Here is a 19,570-nt window from a genome sequence, read left to right as displayed (position 1 = left end):
AGAGCTAAGTGACTCCAGCCCATCCCTCTTCCCGCTCCTGTGTGTGCCCTGTCTGGAGTCCATGCCAACAGCACCACCCCTCCACCTGGCATCCTTACAGACACTGGTGCAATCTAGGACCAAGGCACTCGGGGAGCCCAAGAACTTCCCCTGGATCTTTATAGAACCAAGAGGGACAGGAAGGCAGCTGCAGCTGCAAGGACTGGCTGGTGGGGACCCCTGTCTGGGAGGGCTGACTGCAGGGCCAGCTGCTGTCCTGAAAGACTGCTAAGGGTGGCCTGGTCTCCTCATTTGAATAACTACAGCTCAATTCCACCCAGCCTGTGCCCTTCAGGCGGGGCTGGGAGGTGGAGTCAGACCAGACAGCTGGATCAAAATAAGAGTAAAATATATTCAGCTACCCTACACTGAGTGCAGAGGGACAGAATTTTCTCCCTTTCAGAATTTTCTCTACAGCGTTCCATTTCCGAATATTAGTGGGCAGCGTCAGGAGAGACGGAAGCAACAGGTAACATCAGGATCACCTTTATACATAATTGTTTTACATCCCTGTGCCTCCATCTATGGCAAAGTCTCAGGTTGGAAAATCAGGGTGTGGAATATAAAAAGAAAGGAACTCCTGAGCTAGTTTAGTCAGAAAGTCAGCTTCCCAGGAAACCCGCAGAATCAACTGTCCCTCTGCCTGTGTGATCTTGCCAAGTTCCCTCACCCCTCGCTGCCTTAGTACCTCATACTAAAGTCAGAGCAACACCATTGCTTGTTTCCTGGTTCTGCTTTGCTGGGATTCAGTGAATGAGATAAAAGGTTTGCTGTGTGGTAGAATAAGGAGTCACCCCTGTCCTGGGGGATGTTGTCCCTGGGAAGGTGGTGGCTGATGCTGGTATCGCTACAATGATGCAGAATTGTTGCTACGTGATTGTCCTCTCCCCAGAAGGAGGTGAGATTGAAACTGAGAATTCAGGAAAGGAATGAAGTAGGTTGATCAAGGACCATAACTTTTATTCATTCAACAAGCATTGGCTAATGGTAAACTCTGCGCTAGTTCTGTCACTAATCTGACAAGCACAGTCTTGCTGGCGCAGCAGGAAAGGGGGCGTGATGACAGGAGGAGGGTGGGTGAGAAAGTTGAGCAGGTTGGGAGGGACATTGTTGTTTTTCTCAGGGCTAGGGCAAAATGCCCAGCCAGAAGGACTTAAGGACTTAAGGGTTTGCTGGGTCGCGGTGATGAGAAAGCGTGGCTGCAGGAGGCTGCGGCAGTCGGTCACATTGCGTCTTGCCGTCAGGAGGCAGAGAACACTAAATCCTGGTGCTTAGCTCGCCGTCTCCTTTGCGGGTTAGAACAGAACCCCAGTCCATGCCACGGTGCTATCCACGTGAAGGGCAGGCATACCCTCCACAGTCAGACCTTCCCAGAAACACCCTCGCAGACATGCCCAGGAGTTCATCTCCTAGGTGACTCTAAACCCCAGCAAGATGACAATCAAGATGCCCACAGTCCCAGACGGGTTATATCCTAAAAGCCCTAGCTAAGGTTCAGCTGACTTGGTCATCTCTGGGAGCCCTTGTGGATGCCCAGCAGAGAGGGAGGACTTGTGAAAGTCCCTTCATTTGCCAAATGGGGATCCTAACCAAACCCATTAGGTTGTTATAGTGAGGACTATGTAGAGTTCACATTTGTGAGGTCCCTGATAGTCGGTAATATCAGCATATACGGGTGCTGTTGCCATGTGACTCGATGTGAATGGAGCAGGTTTTATGATCATTGAAATAGAACAGTTCCAGGTAGTTGTTTTTTTTTTTTTTAATTTGTTTCATTTACTGTGTGTGAGAGACAGTGCACACACACACACATAGACATGGACACAGGCATGGACACACACAGACAACTTTCAGGAGTCAGTTCTCTCCTTTCGCCCCGGGGTCATCTTGTGTGACTCAGTTCCTTGTATCTTAACAGGACACCAGTCTGTTCCCTGTTTGGTGTGTTAGACACAATGTGTTCTTGTTAGGGTGCCACACTGGAGTGAGTACATCCAAGTGAAGCCACAGTGAAGTCTGGAGGTAGAGATAACTAATTATTAGTATTAATAAAAAATAAATGATAGACAGACAGACAAACAGGACAGGACAGCATGGGGTCTTCACATTCCCCGGAGGTCCTCTTGCAGGACTGGCTATCACCACTAGAGGTCACTGGAGCCAGTAAAAGGAAAAGGCTGCCTACTTGTACAGACAAGCCTGTAAGCGCCAAGAGCACCAGTTCCCTGTGGTGAACAGGTTACCACATATTAGCCACAGAGGACAGGTTGGAAGTCCAAGCTCATGGTCAGCAGCTACAGCACCAGCCTTTGCTCCTTGCTCAGTACTCTACAACCTGTTTGGCCATCCTGAACCAGGTAGAAATTTCTTGGGATGGGTCTACCTGCATAATGCCTATAGTCAAAATCTGTGCTAACCCCTCCCTGTTCTGTTCACTTTGTGGGGGGTGAGAGGTGTCTACATGGGAGTGTGGGTGCAGGGGGCAGCCACTTGTATGCATGCGGAAGCCAGAGTAGGACATCAGGTAGGCCATCCTGTCACTCTTTAGTTCATGTTTTGGTCCAGGGTCTCTCACCAGTTCCAGAGCTAACATGGTGGCCAGTGAGCGCAGTAAGATCCTGGCTCTGCTCCTCGCTTCCCTGCAGTGATGGGCATATTCAGCCACACACATCCACACATATCCATCTGTAGCTTTTTCTGTGGATCCTGGGGATTACAAGTGGATTCTTGGGTCCTCAAGCTTGGACACCAAGCATCCATACCCACAGAGCCACCCTACTACTTCCAGCCCTTGAGTCAGCCTGTCTCTGAGTTTCACATTCGACCAGTTAGAAAATGCTTTGTCAAAGTAGCTGCCACCTCCATTGGCTCAGCAGGGATAGAGATGAGGCAGGTGGCATGCCAAGCTCCGGGCTTGGTGACTCCAGTCCCACAGGCTGTCTGGTCCTAGAAGCTGGGGGGGCGGGGCACTTTGTTCAAAGCAGTCGTCTGCCTGCTCCGTTCATTGCCAGATGAAACTCGGGGACACGGCCTCCACGTACTTAAAGTCCCTTAGATCAGCAGCTCTCAACCCATGGGTCACAACTCCTTTAGGGGTCGTATATCAGAGATCCTGCATATTGGATATTTACATTATGATTCAGAACAGCAGCAAAATTACAATTATGAAATAGCAAGAAAAATAACTCTATGGTTGTGGGTCGGCATACCATGAGGAACTGCATCAAAGGGCCGCAGAGTTAGGAAGGTCGAGAAGCACTGCCCTAGAGGAATTTCTCATGCAAAGGAACATTCGTGTGGCAGCCCAAGAAGTAAGATCAAGGACTTCTCTTTGACTGTAGCTCCCAAGGACTTGGGGTTCTTTCTTAAATAGACCATCCAGGGTGAGTATTATTGAACCGCAGTAAGAATTTCTGAAACCACATGACTATTGGCTCCTCCTACGTTTTTATTGCTTTTCCCCCCAGATGCCTCAACTGTAGCAAATTCAGCAGCAATTACCCCAGTCAGCTCTTCTTGATTCATTAGCTCGCTCCAAGTCATTTAGCAATGTCTTCAGAGACATGACCACTGTCTCTTTTAACAGTGATTTCATTGGTACAGATAGTCCTCAACATATGGTAAGGTTATATCCTGATATTCCCAATGTAACCTGAAAATATCCCAAGTCACAATACACCTCCACCTACCAGAATCCCTCGCTTAGCAACACGGCACACTGCATGGTGTTAATTCTTTCCCCTTGTGAGATTGTAGGCACCATGGCTCACTGCCACTGCCCAGCGTCCCGAGAGACTGAAACTTCACACATCACTAGCCCAGGAGAAGATCAAAATGTGTGATCCATAACTAAGGTTTCTAGTACATCCATTCCGGTTTCCCCATTGTTGTTAAATGGAAAACTCATTACGTCAAACCAAACAAAGGTCTGGTGTGTGCGTGCGTGCGTGCGTACGTGCCTGACTGCCTGCCTGCCTGCCTGTGTTGCTGTTAAAATAGTGGGTACACCTGAACTGACTAAGCAGCTCTGGGAACAACCACAGCTGGCTCTGGTCAGCATAGACTGTAGAATTCAGAAGAGTGAGCACACTGGAAAGAAGGCTACTAGTCACAGGGTTGCCAGCATCTTAGGCTGCCAGAAGAAAAAAAATATTAGTTGTTTGAACCAGCAAGGCATTGCCTAGGGGGCATAAGAAAGGTATCAGGGCACTGGGCAGGCCCAGGCTGTGGGCCACCCTCATGGTCACTCACGACAGTCACCTCCTGCTTCCCCTTCTTGACTCTGAAAAGGAAGATAACACTGAAGAAGCAGAGATAGAGAGCAAAGGTGAAGGTCGCGTTTGAGAAAGAATGTTCTGGTAATGTGGGGCTAAGAACTTTTCCTTAGGCTGGAAGGACAGGACTAAATTGTCCTTCCTTTTTCTCTGCTCTTTCTATAACAAAACAGCCCTGGGACCAGGAGCAGGGAGGCAACAGCTGAGTAAGACACAGCTTGCATCCCTAAAGAGTTTTCAGCCTAGAGCAGGGGACATTCCAGCTAGCAGGAATGCAGTGAGACTGGGTTGTGTCGTTGAGAGTCTATGGATGCTCTCTGGAACACTGGGCTGGCTTTTGAGATCAGTGGGACTGGAAGAGGGTGACATAGTGGAAAATGCTTGCTGTGCGAGCATGAGGGACTTCAGTTCAAGCCCCTCACCCATGTGAAAAGCTGGATATGGTGATCCACACTTGTAAGCCCCATGCTGGGGAGGCAGAGACAGGAGAATCCTGGTACTCACTAGCAAGCCCCAGGTCCCTGTGGTAGACCCTGTTTCAAAACACAAGATTGATATATCTAAGGAAAAACACTAAAGGTTAACCTCTGGCCTCTGCGTGTGGAGTTAAGAGTAGTCACCTTGTAAAGCTTGTGGGAGAGAGGAGAAGAGATTTAACAAGGCAAGATGGGATTATAAAGGGTCATATTTGCGCCCCTAAAGACGATCTTTCTTCCGTTGTCACTGAGGGTGCAACGCAGGTCATGGTCATGCCTGTGAAAGGTCACACTGACCAGCGGGTGTTTGGTGCATAGCAGAGGGAAGAAGAGAGGTGTCAGATGCAATGACACTCACTTTGAAAAGCGGCTCCTTTTGGGCAGCTGCTCACGGCCATGGTCAAGGTGGGTGGTGTCTTAGTCAGGGCTATTAGTGCTGTGATAAACACCACGATCGGAAGCAAACTGGGGAAGAAAGGGTTTATTTGGCTCACAGCTCCACATAACTGTTCATCATCAAAGGAAGTCAGCACAGGAACTCAGAGCAGGAACCTGGAGGCAGGCGCTGATGCAGAGGCCACGGAGGGGTGCTGCTTACTGGCTTATGCCTCTTGGCTTACTCAGCCTGCTTTCTTACAGAGATCAGGACCTGGGGATGGCACCACCCACGATGGGCTGGGCTCTCCCTCATCCATCACTAATTTAGAAAATGTCCTACAGGCTTGTGTACAGCCCACTCTGACAGAGGCATTTTCTAAATTGAGGTTCCCTGCTCCCCTTTAATTTGTGTCAAACTGACATATAGCTAACCGGCACAGCGGGTGACTGGCTGGGCAGGCACATGCTGGGTCCTTTCTGCGCCGCTGCTGGCTTATATGGCTGTTGTTTCTCTTCTTCCTCAGCCATCTACCTCTGTAAGAGGACGATGCAGAACAAAGCAAGGCTGGAACTGGCAGACTACGAAGCCGTGAGTACGGTGACTCCCAGGCCGGGGCGGGAGGAGTGCCTGTTCTGCAGCGCTAGTTAAGCCTGAGTTTTTCCTTTCTTCCCCTTGCACTGCCTTCCAGGAAGTGGGAAGGAGGTCTCTTCTGTTTTTCCTTTGTTATCTGCTCCTGTTGTCGTGACTGTCAAAGTGCATCCTTATATAAATAACCCTCAAACTTCAACAGCTTAAAAATCAGCAGTTCAAGTGGGTCCTGGTGGAATACACCTGTAATTCCAGCACCCAGGAAGCTAAGACAGTGTTGTGAGTTTGAGGCCAGCCTGGGCTATGCCAGCCTGGGCTATGTCAGTCTGGGCTATGTGGTGAGACCCTATCTCATATATACATTAATGTAGATAAATAAGTAACTCACCATAAAGATGAACACAGAACTTGTGCAGATATTTCACCAAAGAGAACAAAAGATGGCAAATAAACACATGAGAAGATGCTCGACACACTTAGCCATTTGAATGGATATATTGATCCCATGGTGAGGTGCCATTACACCTACTAGATGGCTAAGGTGAAAGGCATGGCCAACACCAAGTGACAGTGAACATGTGGGACACTTTCTTTTGTATTCCTGGGAGGATGGGAAAACAGTCCATGTTTTGGCAGTTTCTCATGAAACTGAATAAACACTTATCACATGCAATCAAGTAGGGAAATCAGAAACTATTTCACATGGAAATGACCGTGTTACTATCCATATTAGCTTTATATGTAGTACCCAGGGCTGAAAGCAACCTAAATACATCTGAATAGACAAATGTACCTAGCTTACTAGGTACCTCCTACAATGTACGTAGTTAGTACCTAAACTAACAAGGTACATCCATACAATGGAATAGTATTCTGCAGTAGAAAGGAATTCGTTCTTGTTATACAAAACTACATTGAAGACAGTGTTAAGTGAAAGAATCCAGTCTCAAGCCAGCCATTCCATTGTTTGATACTCTCGCAAAGATAGCACGTATATCGTGGGGGAAAACAGATCAATATCTGTGGTTATAGATGGGTTGGGTATGACCATAAAGAGATATCCCAGGGGACTTGGAGAGGTAATGAAACTATCCTGAATCCTGATTCTAGTATATAAATGTGTGTGTGTTGAGTATCCACAGTTTTTTTTTTTGGGGGGGGGAAGGTAAACTGTCAAATTTTCTGTACAACAAGTTTAAGCTCAAAATTTTAAATTTCACCTTTATATCCCTCTCCCTCTTTATATCCCTCTCCCTCTGTAGAGAAGACAGAATCCAAGAACAAAATTCCATCCAGAAAATAAGAGAAGGCACCCATCACAAGGGAGGTCTCCTTCTCTGTCCACTTACCTTCCTTTGTCTTTGTCCATATGATGTATTTCCTTACATCCCACTTCCCCATTCTGGTCTAGCCCCACCCACTTGGCAATGGAAAAACTGGGAATGCAAAGACTCACATATCATTGTGAATATATGTTTAACTTCATGTTTCAGAACCTTTTCCCCACACCATGATTCATAGGCAAACACAGAGAACCAGGGAAATTGGTTATGTGTTCGTATACCTTGCTTTCCCCTGCCCCCACAAACTGTGTGTGGTACGGGTGTTGCTGAACTAAACTTACTAAAGAGTGGCAGCAAGGGAACAAGAGATAATGTTAAGGATAGTGGAGAACCCCTCCTTGACACTGAAGAATCAACAGCTTCTCCAGACCTACCACCTCCCCAAGGTCCCTGTCTGCCTCAGTCTTCCAAAAGAAACACAATAAGGCTCTTCTCCACCAAGCTTTGCCTCTCCTGAGTCCTGATGTCCAAATCTAAGTCAACTAGACCACGGTTCCCCTCTCCACCACCCAAAGGCAAATGTGCAGCCAGTGGAGAGCACAACTTGGTCATGGCATGCTGCCCTCGTTGAGCCTGTTGGTATCACAGACTTGCATTTGGGAGGCAGAGTAGGGATGGATGTCCAGAGATTACCTAGCAGCTCAGAATCTAGTTAATGTTTGTATTATCCCATCACGTGTTGGCCCATCCTGTGTGACTGTCTCCAAACCTGCAACAGTGTATCTGTGGAATCCTGGGAGTTGGATCCTACCTGTGTGTCCTGATGTTGTATCAGCTCTCATTTCACAGTGACTGTTTTTCTTGCTGCAAACCCAAGGCAAACAGCTTCGCTATGACCACTCGACTTTCCTAGCATGTCAGTAAGGGTCCCAGATCTTCCACTGCTCTTGCCCAGGTTTCCTTGTCTTAGTAAATACACTACCCAGAAATGACACATCACCGTCTAGTGCATTTTATTCAGTTTTCTGTTCACTTGCCCCACAGTAGTCTGTTTTGATATTTATAAAGTATATGGCATAAAGGTTTTTTTTTTTCCAGGATGAACTTCTGCATAAAAATGCTTAGGAACTACAAATGCATTTTGTTCCCAAACCATACTAATTTGGTTGAAATTTCCTGGCTACATATATTCTCTGTAGGAAACAAAAATTCAAACAGCAAAAAAGGAGAGAAATTGGCCCATGATTCTCTTACTAAGTTTTTTTCTATATGTATGGCTTCTTGACTGTTCCTACTACTTCTTATAACCACAGACTGTAACATCTAGGGATCATTCTATGTCAGTAATACTAACTAGATTGCCATTTTGATACCTGCACAGTACTCCACAGCACGGCAGAGTTAAAGTTCACTGCTTCCCCAAGTGATTGACATTTAGGTATCACCAGCTGGACTTCCTAGTGCAAGCATCAAAGGGATATTTCTTCTCAAAGTAGTTGTACCCCGAGCCTTGACAATAGGTGCGAATTTGCATGCTCCTTAGCCAGAGCTCCTTTTATATTAATAACTTACTAATGAGGCTAATCAGTTAGTGTTGGCATGAGCTCTGCAGAAAATACATACCATAATGTGGGCTCCAGTCTTGCATTAATCAGAATTAGGGGGATCATTAGAGGTCCTGTCAAACCTCTTCACATTGTCCTGAGGCTCCAGCAGAAAAGTCTGCAGGCTGAGAGAAGAATGTCTCTCCCCTTTCCCTCTAAAGATAATCCTGGATGGAGGATTTCCTCCCTCCCTCCCGTCCTCCCTCTCGTCCTCCCTCCCGTCCTCCCTCCCTCTCTCCCGTCCTCCCTCGCTTCCTTCCTTTCTTTTTCTGTTTTTTTTTTTTTTTTTCTGAATTGTTTTCCAATTTTTTTTCCTTCCATGACTATCACAGTCACTCTTCGGTTCATTTCTGAATCCTGGCCTTAGAAAGTACCCATGAAAGCACTGTAATTTCCCCTCTCCTGCGATCCCCCCAGCTCCCTACTGGAAGAACTATACTCAAGAGTTCCATCCTGAGCTTCGCTATGGGATGGCCCTGACATTGTTTTCCCAACAGTCACCTGGCTATATTTCTAGCAACCTCTATACCAGGCACTATGTGACTTGTGTTCTCAAAAGAACACCCACGAAGAGCTGAATCAGGGTGAGCCAAAGACTTCATACTTTAATACACTTATAAATGAACATTACGAGTTGGACAGTTCAGCAGGCGCTGGTGCAAAGTCAAATCGGGGCCATGTTCAGTGGCTTCAGCACGAAACCCTGCTATGTTGATGGGAGGAAACCAGAAAGGATGGCTGTCTTGTGATAAGCATGGGCATCGGTATATTAGCTTACAAAGATTAATACCTTCTTATTGATTTTTGTTTCTCCCCAGGAAAACTTAGCGAGACTCCAGAGGGCCTTTGCGAGGAAGTGGGAATTCATCTTTATGCAAGCAGAGGCACAAGTGAAGTAGGTGGATGCTGCAGAGACTTCTGGGAGAGAAAGGAACTCTCTAGGGTCTGGGGTGTGGTGGCCAAAGTGAGGTTTCCGCCTGGGTTAGTCTCTCTCTTTCCCCAGGAGAGATTGAATAAATGATAGGAAAATCCTGATGAACAGGCTTCATGTCTGGAACTGAGGTCTTGCTAGGACAAGTCCATCAGACAAAGAGAATCCTCTCAAATGCAGAGCTGAAAGATGTACCTATTTGCCCAAGAGATTTCCATAAGATGTCTGTGCTGAGATCCTGGGAAACACCAGGCCATGTTCACTGTAGATCTAGAGCCCTTGACTCCATTGGGTAACATGTTGAAACTTGAGGAGGATGCCTTAGTTCCTGTTCTCAACACTGCAGCAGAAGCAACTCAATGAAGAAAGGTTTATTTGGGTGCACAGTTTTGGGGATGGGTGCGCTACATCATGGTGGAAGATGTGGTAGAGTTCATGGTAATGGGAGTGTCTGGCGGTGGCTACTTGCATCGTGGATTAGCGGGAAGCCGTGGGTGCATGGGCTATATCTCCAAGGCCTGCCCCCATGTGACCCACATCCACTACTCAGGCCTCACCTCCTACTGACTTCCCACTCTCCCCAAACACCTCCAATAGTTAGGACTAAGTGCTTGAACTCAGAAACCTGTGGGGTACCTCTTGCATTTATACCAGAAGAGGGATAAGGTCACTCTTATCATATAGAAATGAAACTTAAAACTAATGGAAAAAGCCGGGTGGTGGTGGCGCATGCCTTTAATCCCAGCACTCGGGAGGCAGAGGCAGGTGGATCTCTGTGAGATCGAGGCCAGCCTGGTCTACAGAGTGAGTTCCAGGACAGGCGTGAAAGCTACAGAGAAACTCCATCTTGAAAAACAAAACAAAACAAAAAACTAATAGAAATATAAGGCATATAATCTATACTTCTGTTCAGTGGTTGAATCTACACTGTGAGACATGACTTAGTAGTTATGTCCTTCCTGGGCAGAGGTGGGTATCTACACAGTCCCTCTGCTAGAACAGAGCTGACTCCCTCAGAGAACAGATATCCTGAACTCAGGCTCACCTGGGAGAACCAGTGTGAACTTGCTTGTTTCCCCCAATAGATTAGATCACTCATGCTCCTCCCAGGGCACAGAGGAAAGGAAGAAAAAGACCTGGAAGGGTTTTGTCCATGTCTTCATTCATGGAGACAGAGTGGAGACTGCTTCTTTCATAAGGAAACACGAGACATGGAGACTGGAGATCCCTCAGTCCATAAACAGGGCTGTCACCTTGGAATTCTGGGAAATGGAATTACTATGACCAAGGTCTCCCTTTTTCTCATACTGATGATGTCTAGCTTAGCCAGCAGGGCCAATAGGCAAAGGAGGATAGAAGAGAAATGGGAAGGAGGTTGAGCTGGAGAATGTAGGGACCTTTTCTCTGTTCCCTTGTAGGGAAACAGGTGCCATACAACTTCCAAGAGGTCCTTGCATGCTCCAGGGGTGACCCCACTTAACACCTAGGGTCAGGGTTGGGGGCGTGTGGATAAGGATAGATAACCAATGGTCACCATTGGAAATGAGCTGAGGTCATCTGGCCCAGCAATCTGCATGCCATCATTGCTATTACCCTCCCTCAGTTATCTCTGCCTTTCCCCAGTCCATGATGCCAGCCTCCTGCTGATTCTTTCCCAACCCAGTGTTCCCAGATGTCCCCAAGGGAAGGCAGACACCAGGTGCTAGGTTCTAAGTGACCGCAGGGGACCATCTGGGAAGTAGAGGGTGGGAGAGCTGGTGGGAAGAGGGGTTCAGATCTGGATGGACTGAGGTAGAGCTGTGTCCGGGTGCTCAGAAGTCACGGGAAAACAGAGAAGCATGGATTAGCTCTCCCAGACTCAAACAGCATCACACTTTAAAAGAGGGGGAAACAGTCACTTCAAACATATATGGCTTTTCTCCACTAACTTTTCTCATTAACCTTGTGATTACCTAATAATTGTGGGCCATTTAAGTACACAGCAGTTATCGCAAAAATCACAGGGTGGTTGTGGGTTTATTTCAGTCCAGTAAACTAAAGAACTCCCAAGAGAGCTGAGAACCACAAGTCACATGGCAATTAATCCAAGTTGCTTTTTACTTAGGTGATGTGAAATGATACATGCTTTGGGGGAGAGGGGACTCTTTGGGGGCTACTGATCAGAACACACAGAATCTGGTTTTGCCATCCGTAATTTCCCTCCTTCAGTTGGTCCCTTTCCCAGCTGAGGCTAGTCTGTCGTTGGGGTCTTGTCACAGGCTAGAGCCACTACTTTGCCTTTAGAAACTCAGAAGATTTAAGTGACTTTTAAAATACGTAATTGGATCATTTTACAGATGCTTTAACTGCTATTTAAACTTTCATGTTTGAGATTGAAGCATTGGCAAACAGGTGGCTGTGTCCCTTCTTAGCAAGTCACACAGGCAGAATTTGCTCTGGAGTAGGGACAGGTCAATAGAGAATTCAGTCCTTAGTAACCCAGACCTCAATACCTCGTGGACAACTCTGTCTCTGCTCATTCTTCCTGCCTACCTATCATGGGCATTGCTCACAAATGATAGCCCGTAATCCAGTCTAAAACAAGATATTGCCATGTGTGGAGTTTCTGAGGGGCCATGTGGGTGACAATAATCTTGGGTTCAGCCTTAACCCCTAGGAGCAGGAGAGCTGAGGTGGCAGAAGAAAAAACAGTACAAACTCTTCTCACATTCTCTCTTTACTCTTTCAGGATTGACCGGAAAAAGGATAAGACAGAGAGGAAAATCTTGGATAGTCAAGAACGGGCCTTTTGGGATGTCCACAGGCCAGTGGTGAGGAAGTTCTGCTTGGTTCCCCGCACTGGATCCCCGCCCCCGCCCCACTTTATTCTTTATGACTGTCTTTAGTGACCAACCCATGACTCTTCCTTGTGATAGCTGCTAAGCTGTGTGAGACAGCTTTTTCCATTCGTTCATATCCCACCATAGATCTGAGGAGGATGTCAGGTCCATCTTTTAAGAACTATGCACTGGAGAAAATGTAGGGCTGGAAATGGGGAAGCAATGGGGATACCAAGAGAGGAATTTTGGAGTCCCGAAGCCTTCATTCCTCCAAATTAGCAGTGTTTGCTTCTGCCGTCATTAAGTCCCAAATCTTAAGAAATTATTTTCACATACCGTTACGTCTTGTCATCCACAGTAGTCATGTTCTATACAGTCTTTGAAAACTCTAAGTTAGTGAATGTTGAAGTATTGCTCCTGGGTGAGCTAGCTTCTTTCCAGAAACTGGTCATATATTTTGATTAATATGTAGCCTTGTTTCACATGTGTTCCTGTGTGAACCATATTTAATATAAAATGTTGATTCACTGCATTGAACCCACAATTGACAGAACTGTGATTTGGGCCACATCACAGCCATTCTGTTTTCTCCTGTGGTAGCGTGGGAACCCTGTTCACCCTTAGGACACTACCAGTTCTTTGACACCCTGCTTGAAGGCTACCTAAAATAGAAAACTCTCTAAGACAAACACAAAAATGGAGAAAGCCTGGCAGCAAATAAGCCCTGTTAAGGCTGCTCTATAGCATGGAATAGGAAGGCAGAGCCTCACCCTGCTCAGCCTCAACTGGGCGTGGTTATGTCAGGTGACTCAAAATTATTGTTCTTCTGCTATGTCCGCAAATGGTCATCATGCTCTGAGAACATTGATTCGCACGTTACAAAGAAAATTCAGCAAGTAGATGAATTCACAAATCAGTACACAATGAAGCTTGACTGTGTCTCTGATTTCACATTATTAAAACAAATCTTGTTTCAATTCCAGGAAATGGAATTGAAAATGAACAAACGATTCCAACCTTCCTAAAAAACTGATTAAAAGCAACAATTAAAAAAAAAAAGCTTCCTGACATGGGAATTTTTTTCAGATGGTTAGAAATGTAACATAACAAAGGTTATGTATTAGCATCTAGGCACACCTTGGCTCTGCCCCTTGGGAACCTGGCACAGTGCCTCATCCCTCCACATATGGCAAGCAGTATCCTAACTGTACACAGGTACAAAGGTCCCTTTAAGAGACAAGCCCCACCTACTTACGCTTTCTTCCAGCTGTTTCTCTCTCCCCCCTTCCTTCCTTCCTTTTTTTCCTCCTTTCCTCTTCTTTCCACCCTCTTCTCTCTCTCTCTTCCCTCCCCTTTACCCTTCTCTCAATAAACTCTGCACTCAAGCTCTATCTGCATGACGTGGCTGTCTTTTACCCACCATGGGATCCGCTAAATGTCCCACCTCATGCCACTATGCCCAAAGCACTGTGGTCACTTGAAATAGAGGTTTGATGGCAGGAATGCATACTAGATGCTCCACGAGGTATCCTGATTATAAAATCATATTTTATATTTCCAGTGAGAACTCCACACAGGAACATGCACTATGAGATAAAACGATTATGCATTATCTGCAAAGGCCAGGATTAGTTTTGATACTATTACTTGGATTCAGTCGGAAGCATAATTTTCACTTAGTAATTTATACTATTTTCTTCATCTCAGCCAGGCTGTGTGAACACAACGGAAATGGATATCAGAAAATGTCGACGTTTGAAGAATCCTCAAAAGGTTAAAAAGGTTCGCTGGTTTAGTTGAATTACAGATTCCTGATGGGGATAGCCCTCTGTTTCTGGTGTTCTTTATGTAGTGGTTTCTCTGCATGTAATCCTGCAACACTTTATCTTTTGAAATCTTTGTGTTCATAAATTCTAGAAATATTTGTTGGGTGGCTGGTGTATTCTAGGCATTGTGCAAATTGCTGGGGTTCAGTTCCAGATCTCGGGGACCCTATAATTATGAAACCAGGACACAGACAGCAGGACTCTTTGCTGTATTAGGAAAAATGGGAAAGTTCAGGAGCCCCTGGAGGAGCAGCTACGACAGAGTGGGGCTTCCCAGGGGTTTTATATAAGCAGGGTCCCCTGAGATGAAGAATAAATAGCTGCTGGCTCTGGGGAGGGTGCAGTGAAGAAAAGAAACCACTGGAATAAAAAAATGGAAGCGCCTGCAGGTACAAAGGGCTTGGTCCCTAGAAACAAATGGGAGAGTTTGTTTAAATAGAGCTAAATTATCCAAACCCACATCACCATCTAGCCCTACTTTGACAAAACCCAGGATTCCTTGTATTTCACTAGACTAAAACAGGTAGTGGCCACAGCATTCCCATGGAGACCATATCCAGGCTGTGTCCATCAATACATTCAAACCCTCCAAAGACCATGCTCCAAGACACCATGGCTGTGTTCCATATCTCTAATTGCCGAAGGTTAGAGGTAGATCCTCAAATGTCCCCAGTTCACATAATGACCAAGTATGAAGCCAGAGCACTTTGAATCAGAAGCACTGCAGTGTTTGGAACATTTGCATATACCAAGTCTGAGTACAAAACTCACTTGTTTCATAGCTACCTTATGCACGTAGCCCAAAGGTAATATTACATAATATCCCCAGTGGCCTGTGTTTTGATCAGGACCTATTCCATGAGATGAGGTGTAGAATTTTCCTCTTGTGGTATTTGGGATTTGGGAGGATTTCAGATATGTAGGCAAGGATTAATGTGTGTGTGTGTGTGTGTGTGTGTGTGTGTGTGTGTGTGAGAGAGAGAGAGAGAGAGAGAGAGAGAGAGAGACAGACAGACAGACAGACAGACACAGAGAGACTAAAACCGCAGGCAAAACTTATTGAGTTTATTTATGTAATTTGCTCATTGAGTAAGTAGCAATGCCCACTGTGCTGTATTTTAAACCTCTAGTCTTAAGTGTCCTTCTTTAGTCATTAAGGACCCCTGAGGTGGGATTCCCCTCTGTATGCTGTGAATACCATTGGTTAATAAAGAAGCCGCTTTAGGCCTATTGCAGCACAGAATAGGGCAAGACAGGAATTCCAAGCAGATAGAGGAGGAGAGAGTAAGAGGAGTCAGAGAGAAATGCCACGTAGCAGCTGGAGGAGAAAGACGCCTGCGTGCTGGCACCAGTAAACCACGAGCCTCGTGGTAAAATATAAAATGATAGAAATGGGTTAATTTAAGATATAAGAGCTAGCTAGCAATGCACTTAAGCTATTAGCCAAACAGTATTGCAATTAATACCGTTTCTGTGTGATTGTTTTGGGTCTGGATGGCTGGAAAACAAACCAGCAAGCAGGCTCTGACAACAGACCCCCGGTTCTAGTATCCCAGAATTTTATGAAGCTATCTGTGTGCAATCAGTACCTTTGTGATTGTACAGGTGCAAGTCCTTAAGGGATGTTTCTTTCCCTGTTTGTCACACTACGAACAACTTGAAAAGCAGTCATAGCTGTGGATTTTAGAAGGAGCACTAGCCCGGATGCCTGCCTGCCTGCCATCTCAACCTTGTACCAGATGGGCATGGCATCTGCTGACCAATAGGAAGCCCACGGGGAGTTTTTGAATGTACTTTTCAGCTATTGTTCTTGAGATCATTGACCCCAAATCACCTGGGGTATTTGTTTAAAGTACATATTCCCAAACCCACCTGTGAGAATCCTGATTTGGTCCACTTGGGGTAGGTCTCAGCAATGAACCTCTTTACCAAGGAGCCCCAGATGATCTTTGAAGTTAGCTGGTCTCTGGGCTACACAGAGAGACCATTTCCTCAAGGAAATGAAAAGTTTTTCCCACAGTTTTAACCCAAAGAGGATGTGTTCATTCAAGAGGTCTACCATGAGAGAGATTCAAGCAGAGGCCAGTCATGGGGCTGGAAGTCACAGAGACAGTTGAAAGAATGAGACCGTGGGCTGGCTCCTGAGTCACCCACAATGACGAGGGTGTGTGATCTGTACTTTCTGCTTCGTCTTCTAGTCAGTGTATGGGGTGACAGAAGAGTCCCAGTCACAGAGTCCAGTGCACATACCAAGCCAGCCAATCAGGAAAACTACGAAGGATGACATTCGAAAACAGGTGAGTGCGTGACCATGACCCTCCCAGCGCGATCCACGGACCGCAGAGCCCAGCTGTCGGGTGACGTGATCCTGAGTGTGGCTCTTCACAAAAGCTTGAGACATTCTCCGCCAGCCGTCTCTGGCGGTTATTGAAAGGGGTGTGACTGAGCTATCCCAGGGGCGTGCTGACTTTTGAGGTCAAGGTCTCCCCCGGCCCTCTGTGGGAGCTAGGGAAGGAGAGGTGAATGCCCCATCCTGGAGAACTTCACATTATAATAAACTTCCAGAATGCCTAAGACTCAACGAGAAGGCAGAAGAACAAAGAGAGCCCCATCCCAAAGTCATTGGAGCATCATTTCGTTGCGTATCACTTTCTGCCCTGATGAGGAAGCCAGATTAACAGAAGGGATGACGACAGTGCTCCCTTTGGGAGCAGCCTCTTTGTCACGCCTTACTGGCTCTGACGGGCTGGGCAGAGGAGTAACTTTAAAGGACGTTCCTGGATAAGCAGATACAAAGTAGTGCTTTGCTGTTTCTAGACCAATACACGGGTGCGGATATTCACATAAACACTAGGCAGAGGAACTGTTACGAGGGCTTAGTGCAAAAAAGATTTTAATAGTATACATATTGTCTAACCATTCTGTTGCCAAGCTTTGGAGACTTCATATTCTCTTTTGAGTGAATAATTTTTGGGGAAAAGCAAAGAGTAAATGATGGTTATGAACAGGTAAAAATTTGACATAAACTAAATTGTATAAGGATGTTAAGTGTGGCGGGGATTTCCAAAAGGGTGAATGGGTTGCCTGAGTTCCACCTCAGGGTAGGAGTGTTGCTGAGGAGGTGTTTAGACCTCGGTGTGATAGCAGGGGTTTGGGTTCGCGGGATGGAGGAGAATGAAGTTCTGTTTTGGCCTCAGCACCCATGTTCTCTCTTTCCGCCAGATAACGTTTTTGAATGCACAGATTGACAGACATTGTTTGAAAATGTCCAAAGTGGCCGAAAGGTAAGCTTCCCCCAATGTTATTAAACCACATGTATGTGGTTTATAAAGAAGAAATGTTCCCGGGTTCCAGTTAACAAGTGTGCTCAGCTTGAAAAGTCAGGCTATAGCTACTCCTGAGATCTGAAGTGTGAAAACCTCCAGCTCCTGTGTGTGTGTGTGTGTGTGTGTGTGTGTGTGTCTAAGAAAACAGGCCTCCCTTGAGCAAGACACTCTCTCTTGCTAAGCTTCCACCATAAGACCTTGTCGGTCAGGGAAGAACACCTTTAAAACCCTGGACCTTTGCCTTCAGTCCTTTGATGGATTCAGATGGAACCATGCCCCTTCCAGCTATACAATGCCCAGATTCACTTTATAGGGGAAGGAAACTGTGTGTGCCCTTTGAGGTACTGGCCACATAACCAACAGAGGACCAGATCCTTGAGAAGCATATTCCTACTCCACATTCCCTCCACCCCTGGACGGCATTGAATCAGCTGTAAAGAAAACAGCTGGCCCCTGTGAGCTACGCCACCCTGGTAGCTGGTTCCACTCTGTTACCACGTGGGAGATGCGGTTTTATCAACTAGATGGTCTGGTTTTGAACATTTCGATAAAGATACCACCTGGGGATGTTGTAAGGAATAAATCTAATCAGACAGCCAGAACCTAATAATTAGTCATCCATATGCAGTTGTTAAGACACTGTCCAATTTCCGAAGGAATCCGGGGTGTGAGTCAGGCCTTAGTATTTATTGCATATCGGGTAAACCGAGTCTAAGTTTAGATTATTCGGGGTAATGGCTGTGTGCCCCACCACTAAGGCTCTCTCTGCTGGCTCTCTCTCCTGGTTAAGCTGCATCTTCCTTCTGAATGAATGGCAAGTGGGGATTTAGAAAACCCCACCCCAAATCCAAAGCCTGAATTACTGCTGTGCTCGGGACACCAAGGACGTTGCTGGTTTGGGTTTATGGCATCTTATGTGCCTACTTGTATGTGTCTTGTGTGTGTATCTGTACACTCCCCCTTGGCGTATTTGTTGTTGTTTTGGTGTTAGGAATTGAATCTCATGACCCTGGCCAAGCGATCTACTACTAACTTATATTTCCAAGACCTCTGTGTAGTTTTGTTGTTGTTTTGAGATGAGAACCTCATTAAGTTACCTGGGATGCCTATGAACTCCCTCTGCAGATCAGGCAGGCCTTGAACCCAGAGTCCTCCTGGCTCAGTCTGCTGAGGAACTAGGATCACCTTCAAGTTCAGTCTGTTTGTATTCATAAAGATTTTTTTTTACATTTTCAATAGTGAGTGTGTGTGTGTGGGGGGGGGATATGCATGTGAGTACTGCCTGTAGAAGCCAGAAGAGAACATTGGATCCTCGGAGATGGAAGTGCAGGTGGTTGTTAGCTGCCCAGTGTGGGTGCTAGAAACCTCGCTGGGGTTCTCTCCAAAGGTAGTGCATGTTCTTAACAGGTGAATCATCTCTCTAGACCCCTGTTGGCCATTCTTAATAATGGAGTGAATTATCAACATTCTGGGCCAGGCACCTGTTTATTGTGTTTTTAATATCCTGTACAATATAAGATATAACAGCATTCCTAACTTCTATCCACTAGAGGCCACCTCATCATTGTGACAACCAACAATGTCTCAGGGCATTGCCAGATGTGCAAAGGGACAGCAAAACAGACCCCGCTGAGAAATACAGCATTCCTATGCTCCCTAATGCAGATGTCTCTGCTGGCAACAATGGCTGAAGCTCCCACCACATCGATAGCAATTACTCTAAAGTCCCAGGTCTAGCAAGCTGCAGGCTACAGACTCACTTCTCGTCCCCATTGTCAAAATGAGGGACTTCTAGCCAGCTCACCCAGCTCCGAAAGTGCTGTTCCTTCTCAATGAGGGTGCCTTTGTCCCCTCCCAAAGAGTAACCAAGAGCAACGCAGCTAAAGTGGCTTCAGTTCTCCTGTGACATAGCTGGCGAGGAATGCCAAAGCACAGCCTTGGCATGGAACAGCGTCTGTGTCTGCTTTGTAAGGGCTCGTGGGAGAGAGGATATTGTACACAGAGCATCTTTCGTCAGGTGCGCAT

At 46.2% G+C, this 19,570-nt stretch overlaps 1 protein-coding gene across 6 annotated transcripts in view; it reads left to right on the top strand.

The window, feature by feature from the left end:
• Rgs6 (regulator of G protein signaling 6) overlaps positions 1–19,570 on the top strand; it is a 523,367-nt gene that overhangs the window by 420,539 nt on the left and 83,258 nt on the right. For all 6 annotated transcript variants that reach the window (XR_009057823.1, XM_057782284.1, XM_057782282.1 and 3 more), the window contains exons 7-12: positions 5,692–5,756; positions 9,462–9,538; positions 12,303–12,384; positions 14,101–14,175; positions 16,418–16,516; positions 17,442–17,503. Coding sequence is in view for 5 of the 6 variants with exons in the window: in XM_057782284.1 (XP_057638267.1) it covers positions 5,692–5,756; positions 9,462–9,538; positions 12,303–12,384; positions 14,101–14,175; positions 16,418–16,516; positions 17,442–17,503 (460 nt within the window). In the remaining variant the exon portion in view is untranslated. The remainder of the gene's footprint in view (positions 1–5,691; positions 5,757–9,461; positions 9,539–12,302; positions 12,385–14,100; positions 14,176–16,417; positions 16,517–17,441; positions 17,504–19,570) is intronic.

Source organism: Chionomys nivalis, chromosome 10 (assembly GCF_950005125.1).
Source record: "Chionomys nivalis chromosome 10, mChiNiv1.1, whole genome shotgun sequence".
Lineage (NCBI taxonomy): Eukaryota > Metazoa > Chordata > Mammalia > Rodentia > Cricetidae > Chionomys > Chionomys nivalis.
This window is presented reverse-complemented; position numbering and strand designations above follow the sequence as displayed.